The sequence below is a fragment of the Myotis daubentonii genome, chromosome 14 (genome assembly GCF_963259705.1).
Source record: "Myotis daubentonii chromosome 14, mMyoDau2.1, whole genome shotgun sequence".
Lineage (NCBI taxonomy): Eukaryota > Metazoa > Chordata > Mammalia > Chiroptera > Vespertilionidae > Myotis > Myotis daubentonii.
The window spans coordinates 1,267,904-1,286,938 of NC_081853.1; the positions used below are offsets into that span (position 1 = coordinate 1,267,904).

Consider the following 19,035-nt stretch of genomic DNA (forward strand, 5'->3'; position numbering starts at 1 on the left):
AAACAAGGAAAATAAAGTACTTCCTTACCTTGAACTGGGCACTTCTTATACGAGTTAAATTCATTAGCATGACTCCCGAATTAACTCCCGCGGAGCCATAGAAAGGGTGCTGAGCAAAGCGGCTGTACCAGCCGGTCTGGGGGACTTCGTGCTCAGGGGCCATGGCTGCGAGCTGGGTGGAGTTAAACTGCCGCAGGAGCTTCCAGATGTCCTCGACGGGTCTCAGAAAGAGAACGTCAGTGTCCACGTAGAGGAGCGAGTCCACATCCTTTAAAATCACCTTGTGTGACAGGGAAGGGGAGGAGGGAGAAAACAAGTCAGGGACAAAGGAAGTGGCCTGATTTCAATAATGCCACCGATTTTCATCAATTAAGGTTGAGTTTTAGAAAGGGTACCACTCTTAGCTCCCATACCTCCATCTCCTGTGACTTGAATGGTAAGTACCAATCAAGGGGTAAAGACTCAAAGGAAGATCTTGATCTAGATTGGTCCCATTTCAGGGCCCAGGATTCTACTTGGTAAAGGCTGAACTTCCAAAGGAATGAAAAGATCAGCAAATTACTGTGGCTCTGTCTTCTTCCCTTCTCCCATAAGGCCATCTGTTTTTCTCTTCTTGAAACAGTTAGGTCTGGCATCACACAGCTTGAAGTGGACAGTCTCAAAGCCAGCTCACGCCATGCTTTGGAGTAAGTATTCCGTCTCCGGATCCATTTGTTTCTAGTGTTGATGGGTATGGCTCTGCGTCTTTTTGAAATATATTTTAAGCCAAGATTTAGACTTGGGAATAGGCAAACTTTTTCTCTAAAGGGCCAGAGAGTAAATATTTTAGGCTCTTTTGAACCCATACAACTCTGCCATTGCAGCACGAAAGCATCCATCGACAATGTATAAACAAATGAGTATGGCTGTATTCTAACAAAACCTTATTATTTATTCTAATAACACATTATATGAAATTTGAATTTCATATAATTTCCAAATCTCACAAAATCTTCTTTTGAATTTTCAACATGGGAAATGTAAAAGCCACGCTTGGCTCATAGGCTCTGATTTGTTACCCTCTGTTGCAGGTCATTCAAGCAAAACACTTACTGAGTTCTCCTTTGCTCACTGCATATCTACCAGAGTTTGCACGAGGGCTCTAGACTACAAAGCTTTCATTAGTAACCGTGTAATCTGCCTTGCTTTGCCCTTGTTCCCCAAATTTAGTGGCAGATTAAACCAAAGAAGGATTTGAATCCTCCTGGACCCCTGGCCCAACATCATCCTAACACCATCACAGCCCTTGTTATAGATAGAATGCCTGTGTCTTTCCAAAATTCACATATTAAAGCCCCAACACTGCCCCCTCCATGTGATGGACCTTGGAGATGGGGCGTGGGCAGCCATTAGGACTAGATGAGGTGAGGAGACAAAGCCCTTATGACCAGGTCGTGACCTTTTAAGAGACAACAGAGATCTAACTGTCCCAAGAAAAAAAACTGAGAGAGAAAGATAAGCGGCCTTAATGGAGGTTGGAAAAAACCGCGCCACAGTAATTTGCTGCTGTTTTCATTCCTTTGAAAGTTCAACCCTTACCAGAGAGCGTGTCCTCTCTTCACCATGTGACAACACAAGAGGAAGGCAGCCTTCTGTAAGCAAAACAGGGGCTCTCCAGACCCAGCCATGCTGGCACCAGACTTCAGGCTTCCAATAAGTTTTGCTAATTAAGCCACCAGTCTGTGCTATGAAGAGCCGTTTGTTACGACAGCTGACAAAGGCAACCCTTCACTGGGATCCCCAATATGTAACGCCGAGGAGCAGGTGCAGATGCCAGGCCACAGCGGCTTCATTCCGGAATCATTTAAAAGCTCACTTGATCAGCCGCCGGATTTATCTTTCTCATCAACTAGAGGAATAGATTTTACAAACTAATAAAATGAAAAATAATCATCACCTACCATTTCGTAAAAGATTATGTTGACATCCAGTTTAATAATTCACAATTAGGATAAATGCTTTAATTGAGGACACAAACTTAAAAAACACACCAGCCTTTCTTTTTCCTCTATTTTTCCAAGGAAAGGGAACCACCTTGCCATGGAGGAGCATTAGTCTGCTGACTATTTTAAAGCACAACTACAGAGTGCTGTCGAGGAAAGGCGGGCTCTACACAAGTACTAGTAAACTCATGTTATAATACTAATTCGGTGTCACATGTAAATACAATTATGAGGTCTTGCATGTGCAAGACCCATCCCAAGGACTCAATGTGCTGCCAATTTATTTTATTGAAAAGGAACAATAAAGCACAGAAAAGTCCTCTATTTAAATTCATGTGTCAAAAATGCTAATGATTGCTGGATTTTGGCTAATAAATTATAGAAAGGTAAAGTCAATTCCTAGAATGTGTTTAAGGAAATAAGAGACTGCATGGTGTTCCAGTGAAAAAGCTAATTTAGAAACTTAATCAGAGAGAAAACTATTCCCACTCATGTGAGATAGTATATATTTGTCATCATGACTGATTAGCCAATAAGTTCTGAATAAAAATATATAACACTGATGTTTTAATCAATTAAGGGTTATGCAGACATCTGCTCCAAAAATTTAAAGTCAATGGGATTGATTAATTTAATTTTTCTTGGCCTTACATTATTTTTTAAAAATATATTTTATTGATTTTTTACAGAGAGGAAGGGAGAGAGATAGAGAGTTAGAAACATCGATGAGAGAGAAACATGGATCAGCTGCCTCCTGCGCACCCCCTACTGGGTATATACCCGCAACCAAGGTACATGCCCTTGACTGGAATCGAACCCAGGACCCTTCAGTCCACAGGCCGACGCTCTATCCACTGAGCTAAACCGGTCAGGGCGGCCTTACATTATTGTTGTTGTTATTATTATTACTTTCTTCAATAAAATAAATTTGTTGCCATCCCTCTTTAAAACAAAAAAGAAAACAGACACACTTGAAGAAGGTCTTGAAAAGGGAAACTACAAGTTCTGCAGGATTCCATCATGAAGCTACCGGCAATACCTTTAATCAACAGAGAAAAACACAAGTTGCCCCAGACTCTATAATATCAGAACAGTCTCAGTGTACAATTTTATCCCACCAATATCCTATTCTGTGACATGCAGATTGCTCCTCTTTTTTACTATTATAAACAACAGCAAAATGAGTGTCTTTTTAGGAAAATTTTTAATCACATAGTGAGGCATTTATTTTTCTTTTTAACTTAGTAAATATTTAGAAAATATTTACATGGTTAAAAAATAAAAGTATATTAAAGTAAATTTCCTGACAAGTTATTCTTCTTTGCCCTCTGTTACCAGGTCCCCTCCAAAGAGGTAGCCAATGTCATTGAATTGCTCAGAGTTGTGCCAGAGGCCTTTTGTGCATCCTATATAAGCGTAGTATGAAAACTGTCCCCTCGACCAGGAGTTGTCTGGGAGTTCAACCAGGGGGCAGGCTGGCCAAGGGAAGGGAGGGAGGCCCCATCTGGTAGCTGACAGCCGCTAGGGACCCTACCAGTGCATGAATTTTGTGCACTGGGCCTCTAGTATAAGAATAAATAGCTAGGCATATACAATTCCTCTTTTATGCTACAAATGATAGCATACATGATATTGTCATCTCATTTGTTTTATTTTTAAAATATATTTTTATTGATTTCAGAGAGGAAGGGAGAGAGAGATAGAAACATCAATGATGAGAGAGAATCATTGACTGGCTGCTTCCTGCACACCCCACATTGGGATGGAGCCCCCAACCTGGGCATGTACCCTGATCAGGAATCTAACTGTGACCTCCTAGTGTATAGGTAGATGCACAACCACTGAGCCACACTGGCCAGGCTCATTTGTTTTTGTTTTTTTGTTTTTTATTACTTAAAGTATTACAAAGAGGGGAGAACCAAGATGGCGGCATAGGTTAACGCCGGAGTTTGCTGCTTTGAACAACTACTTCAAAAGTGAAACCAAAAAACGGAAGGGACATCACCCAGAACCACAGGAACGCTGGCTGAGTGGAAGTCCTACAACTAGGAGGAAAGAGAAACGCATACGGACACTCAGAGGAGGCGCAGTGCTGAAGTCAAATTCTGATGTGCGGAGTGCGCGGAGCGGGCTGGCGGCGGAGGGCGCGGTTGTTGTTTTCAATCGGGAGGGAGTCGCAGACTCTGAGCACCAGATCCGGGCGAGTCTTTAGGGACCCAGACTCAAACGGGAGAAGCGGGACTGTCTGGCTTCGGTCAGAGTGAGTGCAGCTTTCTCTCCGAGCTTTGCAGCGGGTGCTGGGACTCAGAGAGGCAGAGCCCCTTGGGACAGGACTGAGAGCCGCCATAACTGCTCTCTCCGGCCCACCCTGTTGATCCTGTGCGACCCGCCCCGCCCAAGCCCTGCACACAGGCATTTGCCAGATAGCCTCAGGCAAAGGCTAGATTAGCACCTCCCTAGAGGACAGAAGTTCTCTCACTGCTGACACAGCTGATTCTCATAGCCACTTGGCCTGGAGGTGAAACCCTCCCTGGAATTAGCTACAACAATCAAGATTTATCTATAAGACTGCGAACAAAGACCACTAGGGGGTGCACCAAGGAAGCATAACAAAATGCGGAGACAAAGAAACAGGACAAAATTGTCAATGGAAGAAATAGAGTTCAGAACCACACTTTTAAGGTCTCTCAAGAACTGTTTAGAAGCTGCCGATAAACTTAATGAGATCTACACGAAAACTAATAAGACCCTCGATCTTATATTGGGGAACCAACTAGAAATTAAGCACACACGGACTGAAATAACGAATATTATACAGACGCCCGACAGCAGACCAGAGGAGCGCAAGAATCAAGTCAATGATTTCAAATGCGAGGAAGCAAAAAACATCCAACCGGAAAAGCAAATTGAAAAAAGAATCCAAAAATGCGAGGATAGTGTAAGGAGCCTCTGGGACAGCTTCAAGCGTACCAACATCCGAATTATAGGGGTGCCAGAAGATGAGAGAGAGCAAGATATTGAAAACCTATTTGAAGAAATAATGACAGAAAACTTCCCCCACCTGGTGAAAGAAATGGACTTACAGGTCCAAGAAGCGCGGAGAACCCCAAACAAAAGGAATCCAAAGAGGACCACACCAAGACACATCATAATTAAAATGCCAAGAGCAAAAGATAAAGAGAGAATCTTAAAAACAGCAAGAGAAAGAAACTCAGTTACCTACAAGGGAATACCCATACGACTGTCAGCTGATTTCTCAACAGAAACTTTGCAGGCCAGAAGGGAGTGGCAAGAAATATTCAAAGTGATGAATACCAAGAACCTACAACCAAGATTACTTTATCCAGCAAAGCTATCATTCAGAATTGAAGGTCAGATAAAGAGCTTCACAGATAAGGAAAAGCTAAAGGAGTTCATCACCACCAAAGCAGGATTATATGAAATGCTGAAAGGTATCCTTTAAGAAGAGGAAGAGGAAGAAAAAGGTAAAGATACAAATTATGAACAACAAATATGCATCTATCAACAAGTGAATCTAAGAATCAAGTGAATAAATAATCTGATGAACAGAATGAACTGTTGATTATAATAGAATCAGGGACATAGAAAGGGAATGGACTGACTATTCTTGGGGGGGAAAGGGGTGTGGGAGATGCGGGAAGAGACTGGACAAAGATCGTGTGCACCTATGGATGAGGACAGTGGGTGGGGAGTGAGGGCGGAGGGTGGGGCGGGAACTGGGAGGAGGGGAGTTATGGGGGGGAAAAAAAGGGAACAAATGTAATAATCTGAACAATAAAGATTTAATAAAAAAAAAGTATTACAAAGAGTATTACATATGTGTCCATTTTATCCCCCCGCCCTAGACAGTCCCCTAGCCTCCCCTATCCCCCAGTGTCATATGTCCATTGGTTATGCTTATATGCATGCATACAAGTCCTTTAGTTGATCTCTTACCCCCCTACCTCCTGCCCCCCAACCCTCCCTGGCCTTCCCGCTGCAGTTTGACAATCTGTTTGAGGCAGCTCTGCCTCTGTATCTATTATTGTTCAAAAGTTTATAATGGTCTCTATTATCCATGAATGAGTGAGATCATGTGGTATTTTTCCTTCATTGACTGGCTTATTTCACTTAGCATAATGCTCTCCAGTTCCATCCATGACGTTGCAAATGGTAAGAGTTCCTTCCTTTTTAGAGCAGCATAGTATTCCATCGTGTAGATGTACCACAGTTTTCTAATCCATTCATCTACTGATGGGCACTTAGGCTGTTTCCAGATCTTAGCTATGGTGAATTGTGCTGCTATGAACATAGGGGTACATATATCCTTTCTGATTGGTGTTTCTGGTTTCTTGGGATATATTCCTAGAAGTGGGATCACAGGGTCAAATGGGAGTTCCATTTTCAGTTTTTTGAGGAAACTCCATACTGTCTTCCATAGTGGCTGCACCAGTCTGCATTCCCACCAGCAGTGCACAAGTGTTCCTTTTTCTCCACATCCTCTCCAGCACTTGTCGTTTGTTGATTTGTTGATGATAGCCAGTCTGACAGGTGTGAGATGGTACCTCATTGTTGTCTTGATTTGCGTCTCTCAGATGATTAGTGACTTTGAGCATGTTTTCATATGTCTCTTGACCTTCCATATGTCCAGTTTCGAAAAGTATCTATTTTGGTACTCAGCCCATTTTTTTATTGGATTATTTATCTTCCTTTTGTTAAGTTGTATGAGTTCCCTATAAATTTTGGAGATTAAACCCTTATCATATGTCACATTGGCAAATATGTTCTCCCATGCAGTGGGTTTTCTTGTTTTGTTGATGGTTTCTTTTGCTGTGCAAAAACTTTTTATTTTTATTTAGTCCCATTTGTTTATTTTCTCCTTAGTTTTCATTGTCGTAGTAGATGTGTCAGTAAACATATTGCTATGAGCTATAGCTAATATTTTGCTGCCTATGTGTTCTTCTAAGATTTGTATGGTTTCCCATTTTATGTTGAAGTCTTTTATCCATTTTGAGTTTTTTTGTGTGTATGGTATATATTGGTGGTCTAGTTTCATATTTTGATATGGATCTGTCCAATTTTCCCAACACCATTTATTGAAGAGGCTGTCTTGACTCCATTATATGTTCTTGTCTCCTTTGTCAGATATCAATTGAGCATACTGGTTTGGGTTGATTTTTGGGTTCTCTGTTCTGTTCCATTGGTCTATATGTCTGTTCTTGTGCCAATACCATGTTGTATCGAGAACAGTGGCTTTGTATAATAACCTGATGTCTGGTATTGTGATCCCTCCAACATTGTTATTTTTTCTCAAGATTGCTGTGGCAATTCCAGGTGTTGTGTTTTTTTTTTTAATTCCATATAAATTTTTGGAGAGTTTGTTTGAGATTTGTGAAATATGCTGTTGGTATTTTAATGGGGATTGCATTGAATCTATAGATTGCTTTGGGTAGTATGGACATTTTTATGATTTTGATTCTACCAGTCCATGAACATGATATATTCTTCCATTTGTTTATATTTTCCTCTATCTCTTTTTTCAAAGTTCTGCAATTTTCCAAGGACAGCTCTTTTACCTCCTTAGTTAAGTTTATTCCTAGATAGCTTAATTTTTTGTTGCAATGGTAAATGGGATTATTTTTTAGTTTCTCTTTCTGTAAGTTCATTGTTGGTATATAAAAAATGCCATAGATTTCTGGGTGTTAATTTTGTATCCTGCTACATCACTGAATTCATTTATTAAATTTAGTAGTTATTTTTTATGGAGTCTTTAGGGTTTTCTATGTACAATATCATGTCATCAGTGAATAAGGACAGTTTTACTTCTTCTTTTCCAATTCGGATGCTTTTTATTTCTTCTTGCCTAATCGCTATGTCGAACAGGAGTGGTGAAAGTGGGCACCCCTGTCTTGTTCCTGTTCTTAGGAGAAATGGTTTTAGATTTTGCCATCTGAGTATGATGTTGGCTGTAGATTTGTCATATAAGGCTTTAATTATATTGAGGTATGATCCCTCTATTCCTACTTTGGTGAGAGTTTTTATCAAGAAAAGGTGTTGGATTTTATTCAATGCTTTTTCTGCATTGATTGATATGATTAATGATTTTTGTCTCTCAATTTTTTATGTGATGTACAGGTTTATTGATTTGTGGATATTGCACACCCCTTGCATCCCCAGAATAAATCCCACTTAGTCATGGTGTATGATCTTCCTGATGTACTGCTGGATCTGATTTACTAGAATTTTGTTGAGAATTTTAGCATCTATATTCATCAGGGGTAATGGCCTGTAATTCTCTTTCTTTCAGTGATTTTATCTGGTTTTGGGATTAGGGTGATGCTGGCTTCATAGAAGGAGCTTGGAAGTGTGCCTTCCTCTTGAATTTTTTTGAATAGTCTGAGGAGGGGCAGTTTTAGTTCTGTGAATGTTTGGCAAAACTCCCCTGTGAAGCTGTCTGGAAGTTTTGTTTGCTGGAAGTTTTTTGATTACTGCTTCAATTTCCTCCATAGTTAACTGCCTATTCAGATTTTTTTTTATTCTTCCTGATTGAGTTTTAGAAAATTGTATTTTTCTAGAAATGTGTCATTTCATCTCAGTTGTCCAGTTTGTTGGAATAGAGTTATTCATAGTATTTTTTTTTTTTTTACAATCCTTTGTATTTCTGTCAGGTCTGTTGTTACTTCACCTCTTTCATTTCTGATTTTGTTTATTTGTATCCTCTCTCTTTGCTTCTTGGTGAGCCTGGCTAGAGGTTCATTAATCTTGTGTATCCTTTCAAAGAACCGGCTCTTGGTTTTATTGATCTTTTGTATTTTTGTTTTTGTTGTTTTTGTCTCTATGTCATGTATTTCCTCTCTGATCTTTATTATATTTTTCCTTCTGCTTACTCTGGGCTTTTCTTGTTGCTCTCTTTATAATTCCTTAGGTGGTAGGATTAGATAATTTATTATCAGTTTTTCTTGTTTTTGGGGGGTAAGCCTGTAGTGCTGTGAACGTCCCTCTCAGGACTGCTTTCACTGTGTCCCATAGATATTTTTAACGACCTTAAATATAATAATATTTCATGCGATACACATTAGTATTTAAAAAATGATTTTAAGTATAATAATATTACCAAAACTGTACTAACATAGTAGGATATCACAAAAGTTGTAGGAAATATTAAAAATCTACAAATAACATAATTACTTCTATTATATTCTAAAATATTATTTTTTTTCCTTCTGGCTCTAATTTTGTACATCAGTTTATGTTGTTCATTATATCCCACAAATGAGTGAGATCATGTGATATTTACCTTTCTCCAAATGACTTATTTCACTTAGCATGATGTTCTCCAGGTCCATCCATGTGGTTGCAAATGGTAAAAGTTCTTTCTTTTTACAGCAGCGTAGTATTCCATCATGTAGATATGCCACAGTTTTCTAATCCATTCATCTACTGATGGGCACTTAGGCTGTTTCCAAATCTTAGCTATTGTAAATTGTGCTGCTGTGAACATAGGGCTGCATATATCCTTTTTGATTGGTGTTTCTGATTTCTTTGGATATATTCCTAGAAGTGGGATTATTGGTTCATAAAGAACTTCCATTTTTATTTTTTGAGGAAGCTCCATACTGGTCTCTACAGTGATCACAGCAGTCTGCATTCCCCCCAGCAGTACACGAGTGTTCCTTTTTCTCCGCATCCTCGCCAGCACTTGTCATTTGTTGATTTGTTGATGATAGCCAGTCTGACAGGTGTGAGGTGGTACCTCATTGTCGTTTTGATTTGCATCTCTCGGATGATTAGTGACTTTGAGCATGTTTTCATATGTCTCTTGGCCTTCTTCATGTCCTCTTTTGAAAAGTGTCTATTTAGATCCTTTACCACTTTTTGATTGGGTTGTTTATCTTCCTTTTGTTAAGGTGTATGAATTCTCTGTAAATTTGGAGATTAAACCCTTATCAGAGATAACATTGGCAAATATGTTCTCCCATACAGTGGGCTTTCTTGTTGTTTTGTTGATGGTTTCTTTTGCTGTGCAGAAGCTTTTTATTTTGATGTAGTCCCATTTGTTTATTTTCTCCTTATTTCCATTGCCCTAGGAGCTATATCGGTAAAGACATTGCTACGACATATGTCTGATATTTTGCTGGCTATGGGTTCTTCTAATATTTTTATGGTTTCAGGACTTACATTTAAGTCTTTTATACATTTTGAATTTATTCTTGTGTGTCGTGTAAATTGGTAGTCTAGTTTCATCTTTTTGCATGTATCTGTCCAATTTTCTGAACACCATTTATTGAAGAGACTGTCTTGACTCCATTGTATGTTCTTGCCTCCTTTGTCAAATATTAATTGAGCATAATGGCTTGGGTCAATTTCTGGTGTCTCTGTTCTGTTCCATTGATCTATATGCCTGTTCTTGTGCCAGTACCAGGCAGATTTGAGAACCGTGGCTTTGTAATATAGCTTGATATTGGGTATTGTGATCCCTCCAACTTTGTTCTTCTTTCTCAGGATTGCTGCAGCTATTTGGGGTCTTCTTTTATTCCAGATGAATTTTTGGAGAGTTTGTTGTAGGTCTGTGAAATATTCCCCTGGTATCTTAATTGGGATCGCATTGAATCTATAGATTGATTTGTGTAGTATGGACATTTTATTGATGTTGATTCTATCAATCCATGAACATGGTATATTCTTCCATTTATTTATGTCTTTCTCTATCTCTTTTTTCAATGTCCTGTAGTTTTCTGAGTATAGGTCTTTTACCTCCTTAGTTAAGTTTATTCCTAGGTATCTTAATTTTTTTGTTGCAATGGTAAAAGGGATTGTTTGTTTAGTTTCTTTTCTGTGAGTTCATTATCTACACTAATAAAAGACAAACATGCAAATTGATCATACCTTCACTATGCCTTAAGCCATGCCCACCAGCCAATCAGAGTGACTATATGCAAATTAACCCAACCAAGATGGCGGCCAGCAGCCACGGAGCTGGAGCAAGCAGGAGGCTTCATTGCCCCAATGATGGAGGAAGCCAAGCTTCATGCCTGCTGCAGAGGTTCTGAGCTCCATTCAAAGCAACAAATTTTCAATTATAGAAGGTAAATAAATCCCAGAATAAAAAATAAATAAATAAAGGAGAGGCTGGCAGCTTCCGTCGCCGGGGGGCTTGGCCAGCCTGAAAACGGCCCTCACCCAGACTGGTCAGGCACCCCAGTGGGGACCCACCTCCCTAAAGAGAGTGTGGCCAGCCTGAAAACAGCCATCAGCCCCTCACCCAGGCTGGCCAAACCTCCATGGGATGAGGGTCCTCACTGGGGGCAGCTTGACCAGCCTGCAAACAGCCATCAGCCCCTCACCCAGGCTGGCCAGGCACCCCAGTGGGGACCCCCACCCTGATCCGTGACACCCTTCAGGGCAAACCAGCCAGCCCCCACCCATGCACCAGGCCTCTATCCTATATAATAAAAGGGTAATATGCAAACTGACCCTAACAGCAGAATGACTGGGAATGACTGGTCACTATGATACATACTGACCATCAGGGGGCAGATGCTCAATGCAGGAGCTGCCCCCTGGTGGTCAGTGTGCTCCCACAGTGGGAGCTCTGCTCAGCTACAAGCCAGGCTGATGGCTGCCAGTATAGCGGTAGTGGTGGGAGCCTCTCCTGCCTCCTCAGCAGCACTAAGGATGTCCGACTGCAGCTTAGGCCTGCTCCCCGCTGGCAAGTGGACATCCCCCGAGGGTTGCCGGGCTGCCAGAGAAATGTCTGACTGCCAGCTTGGGCCCGATCCCCCAGCAGGTGGACATCCTCCGAGGGGTCCCAGACTGCAAGAGGGCATAGGCTGGGCTAAGGGAGCCCCCCGAGTGCACAAATTTTTGTGCACTGGGCCTCTAGTCTATTTATATAAAAGCCTAAGTGACTAACACCTAACCAACCAGTTGACAGGTTGCTATGACACATACTGACCACCAGGGGGAAGATGCTCAATGCAGGAGCTGCCCCCTGGTGGTCAGTGTGCTCCCACAGTGGGAGTGCTGCTCAGCTGATCAACCCATCCCAGTGGCCCACCAATCCAGCAGCAGCCACTCACTCGCTCGTAGTCCTTCAGGTCCAATCTCTGGAGAACGGGCCACATACCGACAGACCGGTGCCACCAACATGATCCCGACAGTGCTGTTGGCCACCTGGAAGTTGGCCTCGGGCACTGTGGTCACTTCCCCTACCTAGACGCTCTGCAAGGAAGAAACAATATAAAAGTGGCCACCAGGTGGCTCCCAACAACTGGTGTGAAAGTCAGTGGGACAGATCTGGACCCACGGCCCACCTCGAGGGCTGATCACGTCCTGGCCCGCCTCCTCTCCCCTCGGGACAGGCACCAGACACAGGGCTCATGGCTGGCGAGCACCACTGTGGTGGCTCAAGCCTCTCCTGATTGGAACTGATTGGGAGCGAGCCTGCAGCACACACAGTCGGGCCGGGATGAGCAGGAACAGCAGGCAGGAGTGGCAGGTGGCATTGGATTGCAGGTTTTGGCCCGATCCCTGCAGGCCACCCCGAGGAACCCCACCTGTGCACAAATTCATGCACCGGGATTCTAGTTTTTTTATAACAGGCAACTTGTGCTTCTTAATCCCTTTTGCCTCTTTCGATCCTTCTTGATGTCCCCTATTAGATGGCAGTTTGTTCTCTATAAGTCTGTTTCTGTTTGTTTTGGTTTTTAGATTACACATATAAGTGAAATTATATGATATTTGTCTTTGACTTATTTCTCTTACCATAAGACCTTCTAGGTCCATCCATGTTGTTGCAAATGACAAGATTTCATTCTTTTATAAGGCTGAATAATATTCCATTGTATATATCTACCACTTCTTCTTTACCCATTCATTATAAGTAGACACTTAGGCTGCTTCCATATCTTGTCTGATGTAAATAATGCTACAATAAACAGGGGTGCATATATCTTTTTGAATTAGTGTTTTGGATTTCTTTGGATAAATACCCAGAAGTGGAATTGCTGGGTCACATGGGAGATCTATTTTAAAGTATATTTCTTTTTATTGATTTCAGAGAGGAAGGGAGAGGGAGAGAGAAATAGACACATCAATGATGAAAGAGAATAATTGATTGGCTGCCTCCTATATACCCCATACTGGGGATTGTGCCTACAACCCGGGTATGTGCCATGACTTGGAATTGAACCATAACCTCCTGGATCATAGGTTGATGCTCAACCACTGAGTCACACTGGCCAGGCTAATAGATCTATTTTTAATTTTTGAGGAACCTTCATAGTAGCTGCACCAACTTATAATCCCACCAACCATGCATCAGGCTCCCCTTTCTCCACAACCTTGTCAGCACTGGTTTGTTGATTTATCTTTTTAAAGATTTCTAAGTGACTTTTAGAGAGAGAAACATAAATGTGAGAGTGAATCACTGATTGGCTGTCTTCTGCATGCCTTCCACCAGGGATTGAGCCTGCAACCTGGGTATGTGCCTTGACCAGTAATGGAATTGACAACCTTTTAGTGCATGGGACGATGCCTGAACAATTGGGCCACACTAGCCATGGCCTGTTGATTTATTGATGATCAACAGGTCTCATTGTGAAGGTTGTTTTTGTTTGTTTGTTTGTTTTTGCATTTCCATGATTAGTAACGTTGAGCATCTTTTCAGGTGTCTATCAGCCATCTGTATGTCCTCTTTAAAGACATACAGGTTCTCTGCCCATTTTTTAATTGGATTGTTTGAGATTATTTGGCATTGAGTTGCAAAAGTTTCTTATATATTTGGATAGTAACCCTTTATGGGATCTATCAATGGCAAATATCTTCTCCCATTCAGTGAGCTGTTCTTTTGTTTTGTTGATGGTTTCTTTTGCAGTGCAAAAACTTTTTAGTTTGATGAAGTCCCAATTGCTTACTTTTTTCTGTGTGTGTCCCTTGTCTGAGGAGATATATCCAAAAATATTGCTATGAGTTATGTCAAAGTGTTACTGCCTATGTTTTTTTCTAGTTGTTTTATGGTTTCAGTTTTACATTTATTTTTTTAAATCCTCATCCGAGGATATGTTTTTCATTGATTGTAGAGAGAGAGGAAGGGCAAGGGAGAGAGACAGACATTGACATGAGAGAGAAACACTGATTGGCTACCTCCCGGACATGCCCTGACTGGGGATCAAACCAGTAACCTGGGTATGTGTCCTGATTGAGAATTGAACCTGTGATCCTTTGGTGTACAGGATGGTGCTCTAACCAAATGAGCCACACCAGCCAGGGCTACATTTATGTTTTTAATCCATTTTGATTTTTTTGTATATGTTATAAGAAAGTGGTAGAGATTCATTTTTTCATGTATCTGTCCAGTTATTCCAACACCATTTATTGAATAGATTGTCTTTACCTCATTGTATATTATTGCCTCCTTTGTCATAGATTGACCATATAGGCACAGGTTTATTTCCAGGCTCTCTACTCTGTTTTATTGATCTACCTATCTGTTTTTATGCCAGTATCATGCTGTTTTGAGTAGTATAACCTAGTAGTATAGTTTGATATCAGGTAGCGTGAACCCTTCAACTTCATTCTTTCTTAAGATTGCTTTGGCTATTTGGGTCTTTATCATTCCATATAAATTTTAGGATTATTTCTTCTAGTTCTATGAAAAATGCCATTGGTATTTTGATAGAAATTGCATTGAATTTGTAGATGGCTTTGGGTAGTATGAGTATTTTAAAGATGTTAATTCTTCCTAACCATGAGCACAGTATATCCTCCCATTTATTTGTCTTCTTCAATGTCTTACAGTTTTGTAAGTCTTTTACTTCCTTATTTAAATTTATTCCTAGGTATTTTATTCTTTTTGATGCAATTGCAAATATGATTATTTTTAAATTTCTCTGATAGTTTGTTATTCTATATCAGGGGTCCTAAAACTTTTTAAAAAGGGGGCCAGTTCACTGTCCTTCAGACCGTTGGAGGGCCGGACTATAGTTTAAAAAAAAAAACTATGAACAAATTCCTATGCACACTGCACATATCTTATTTTGAAGTAAAAAAACAAAACGGGAACAAATACAATATTTGTATTTGCATGTGGCCCGTGGGCCATAGTTTGAGGACCCCTGTTCTATATACTAAAACCCTATTATGCAAGTCAACCGGATGGTGGAACGACCAGTCGCTATGATGAGCACTGACCACTAGGAGGCAGATGCTCAAACAGGAGCTGCCCCCTGGTGGTCAGTGCACTCCCACAGGGGGAGCGCCGCTCAGCCAGAAGCCAGGCTCACGGCTGGCGAGCACAGCAGCAGTGGCAAGAGTCTCTCCTGCCTCCACTACAGGCAGGCAGTAAGGAGCAAGGGGTCCTGGACTGCAAGAGCCCCGACTGCAAGAGAGATGTCTGACTGCTGGTTTAGGCCCCATCCTCCCAGTGTCAATATGACCATCAAACCTCAGAGGGAAGGCAGGGGAGGGTGGAGGGAGAGGGAGAGATCAACCAGAGGACTTGTATGCATGCATATAAGCATAACCAATGGACACAGACACTAGGGGGGTGAAGGCCCCGGGGATCGGGCCTAAGTCAGCAGGCAGACATCGCCTGAGGGGTCCCGGACTGTGAGAGGGTGCAGGCTGGACTGAGGGACCCCCCTCCAGGGCACAATTTTTGTGCACAGAGCCTCTAGTTGATGTATAAAAATGCAATCAATTTTTTGATATTAATGTTTGATATTAATGATATTTTTTGCTGCTTTACTGAATTTATTTATTAATTCTAATAGGGGTTTTTTGGTGGACTCTTGGACTTTCTATATGTAGTATCATGTCATCTGCAAATAAGAACAGTGTTACCTCTTTCTTTCTAATTTGGATGCATTTTTTTTCTTGTCTGATTGCTGTGGCTTGGACTCTAATACTATGGTGACTAGAAGTGGTGAAGGGGGATGTCCATGTCTGAGTCCTCATTTTAAAGAAGCAAAGTGAACCTGACTGCCACTTGTACCAGGCTTAGGACACTGGTTAGTGCTACAACATCAGCAGAGGACAGCTGCCACTGGTGCTGGGCCTGTGCTGCTAAGTTGGAACCACACTATAGGCCAAGATTGGCCACCACTTATGCTGGGTTTACAGCCATTTGATGGAAGTTAAAATGCAAGTTGAGACTGTTTGCCACATATGCTGGGTTTGCAGATGTTTGGCAGAAGTTACAATGCACACAAGGCCAGCTGCTGCTTGTGTGGGGTTGGTGGACCTTTGAAAGGCTATCGAATAAGTCAAGGATAGCCTCCACTTGTATTGGGTTGGTGGACCTTTTGATACCATTGTAATAATCTTATTACTATTAAAGGAAAGAAGTAAAGGGAGCCTAGATAATATAGGCATGCCACTTACACAGCTTTGCTAATTCAACACTCTCCACATCTGTTCCCCATTGATCGATGGGGGAAAGGGACTGGACAAAGCCAGTTTGGATGCATGCCCAATAAGGTCTGGGTGATGTGGGAAGATGTTTTTCTGTCAGTCACATCTGGAAGTGAGTCAGTGGCCACTGTACGAGTGTGAAACCTGAATATATAAACTTCTAGACAAAAGGAGTTGGCTCTCTTGGCTCTTGGCTGTCTTAGCTGGCTCACTTGCTGTTTGCATCTGACTTCTATTGCAGGGGGCACACTACCCTGCATTTGCCCATGTGGCCCGCGGCCATGTGGACTCCACACAATGGGTGAATAGACTTTAGTAGCCCAATGCTCAGCCGGCCTGGCTGCAACGTTGAACAGAGGCTCTGATGCTGGCTGTGTGCGTGGCTCTGCTGAGCCACAGCTACCTGCTTTTCAGGACTGGGTTAAGGGGCATGAGACTTTGATCCATGGAATGTAATTCCATACACATAAAGCCTTTGACCACATCTCATTCGCCTGTGCGAAGCTTAGAACATTCATTTTCTAAAGCTATTGTAAGAACTGTGCTCCCATGAGCTACAGAGAAGTTTGATTCTCAGGTAACAATTTGCAGGAGTCTGCAGCACCAGTTGAGGCAGCCATGCCTGTGAGGAGCTTCGGGAAGAGCTAAGCCAGGTGAGTGATTGGGTGGAATGGAGTCTCAGAGGACCATCAGGTGGGACACAGGCTGTCAGGTAAATGACAACACAGATCGGAAGCTGCCTGCACGCTGGCTGGATGGAAGGAGAGTGCAACTAGGGGACAATGGCACCTGCCAGCACTTCCCTCCCTGGAGAGAGCTGCTCTGACCCCTGTCCTTCCAGCCCTTACCATTCAAGAGCAGTGTCGATCTGACCATCAAACCTCAGAGGGAAGGCAGGGGAGGGTGGGAGAAGGGGGCGAGATCAACCAAAGGACTTGTATGCGTACACATAAGCATAACCAATGGACATAGACACTAGGGGGGTGAGGGCATGTGCGGGGGGTGGGGGGACAAGAGGGAGATAAGGACACATAGGTAATACCTTAATCAATAAAGAAAAAAAAATCAGTGTGTCTCATGTCCCACAGCCCTTTGTCTCTCTGGGACACAATTCCCAGTGATCACAGCCAAATATTAGAGGACTCCTTTTCCCAGCGCTAGTGCCCAAGGCTCAGGGGATCAGTCTGGGGCTAGGACCTCTTGCTCCTCACAGGGGTCTCCATAGTTGAGATGTCCCTCCATTTTCTTCATCTCCACACCTACGCGTGGGACCCGCCCAGGCCATGTCTCCGTCCCTCTTGCCTGCCTTGAAGTGGCTTCTTCTTTATGTCCTTAGTTACAGGAATTCTGTTCAGCAATTCGTATGTGGTTCTCAGTGATGGTTTTCTATAATTTAGTTATAATTTGGATGTGATCAAGGGAGGAGGCCATCTCAGAGTTCATGTATTCCACCACCTTTACTAGAAGTAGGCATGATTAGTTACTAACGGAATCTCCAATCTATTTCTTCTCTCTGGAGGATGGGAGGAAGTTCCAAGCCTCTAATCATGGCTTGGTTTTTCTGGTGACCAGGTCCTACCCAGGACTACACCAAAGCTGTCTTATTAGAACAAAGAGCACTCCTATCATCCAGGAAATTCTAAGGGATTTGGGAGCTCTGTGTCAGATGCCCCAATCACACCCATTACTCAAGAAATGACAAGAGTCTTAGGAGCTCTGTGTCAGGAACTGGGGGCAGGGACCAAATATATGTTTTTCGTTATGTCACACATGCCTTATCTTTTGACTGCCTACTCTTGATGAAGAGCATTTAGCTCCCTTTCACACAAAGTCCCAATCCCACCACCTCCCAGTACAAGGATACAAGCTACTGTTCAGGCCAATATGCAATATTTTCTAATGATGACCATGTAAACACCATTTCCAATTAAGCCATGGAGTGAATAAAGATACTTTCCCATTATCTACAACTCTGTTTTCCTTGGAATTTACAATTGTCTTTCTCGCTGTTGTTAGTTTGCTTAGTATTCCATGTTTATGAAAATGCCCTCCACAGCCTCCTGGTTTGCTCCCATCAGGATGTCATGCAGCTGTCCCTGATCCTTCCACATGTCTCTGGTGTGGGACCCCTCCTTCCTGAGTCCCACATCTTTTTTTAAAAATATATATATTTTATTGAAGAACCAAGATGGCGGCATAAGGTACAGACCTGTGCGTGCTGCCTCCCACAACAACATCGAGACTACCAACTATAAGACAAACAGCTATCAGACGGAACCATGGGAAAGCTGGCCCAGTGGAAGCTCTACAACTGGAAGAAAAGAAAGAAAAGCATTGAGACTGAGTAGGTTGAGTAGAGGCTCCAAGAAAGGAGGTATGGGGGCGCACACCAGGCGGGCTGCAACTGGATGTGCGGTTTTTTTCAATCAGAAGGGGATGCAGACTCTCAAATCCACTGAGCTTGTTTGGGGCGGGATCCTGAGGTCCCAGACCCCTATGGGGAGAGGCGGGACAGCCTTGCAACGGGCCGGAGAGTGAGAGTGGCTGTCTCGCGGAGCTGCTCACCGGCACTCTGGGCCGCAAGACAGGGAGTCGCAGAGAGGCAAGGCGTCGCAGAGATGCCATTGCCCCTTGCTCCGCC

At 42.5% G+C, this 19,035-nt stretch overlaps 1 protein-coding gene across 2 annotated transcripts in view; it reads right to left on the reverse strand.

Moving 5' to 3' along the window:
* The window catches only part of GXYLT2 (glucoside xylosyltransferase 2), a 155,166-nt gene that overhangs the window by 66,432 nt on the left and 69,699 nt on the right, over nucleotides 1-19,035 (reverse strand). For both annotated transcript variants that reach the window (XM_059662950.1, XM_059662951.1), the window contains exon 4: nucleotides 29-280. In XM_059662950.1, the coding sequence (XP_059518933.1) occupies nucleotides 29-280 (252 nt within the window). The remainder of the gene's footprint in view (nucleotides 1-28; nucleotides 281-19,035) is intronic.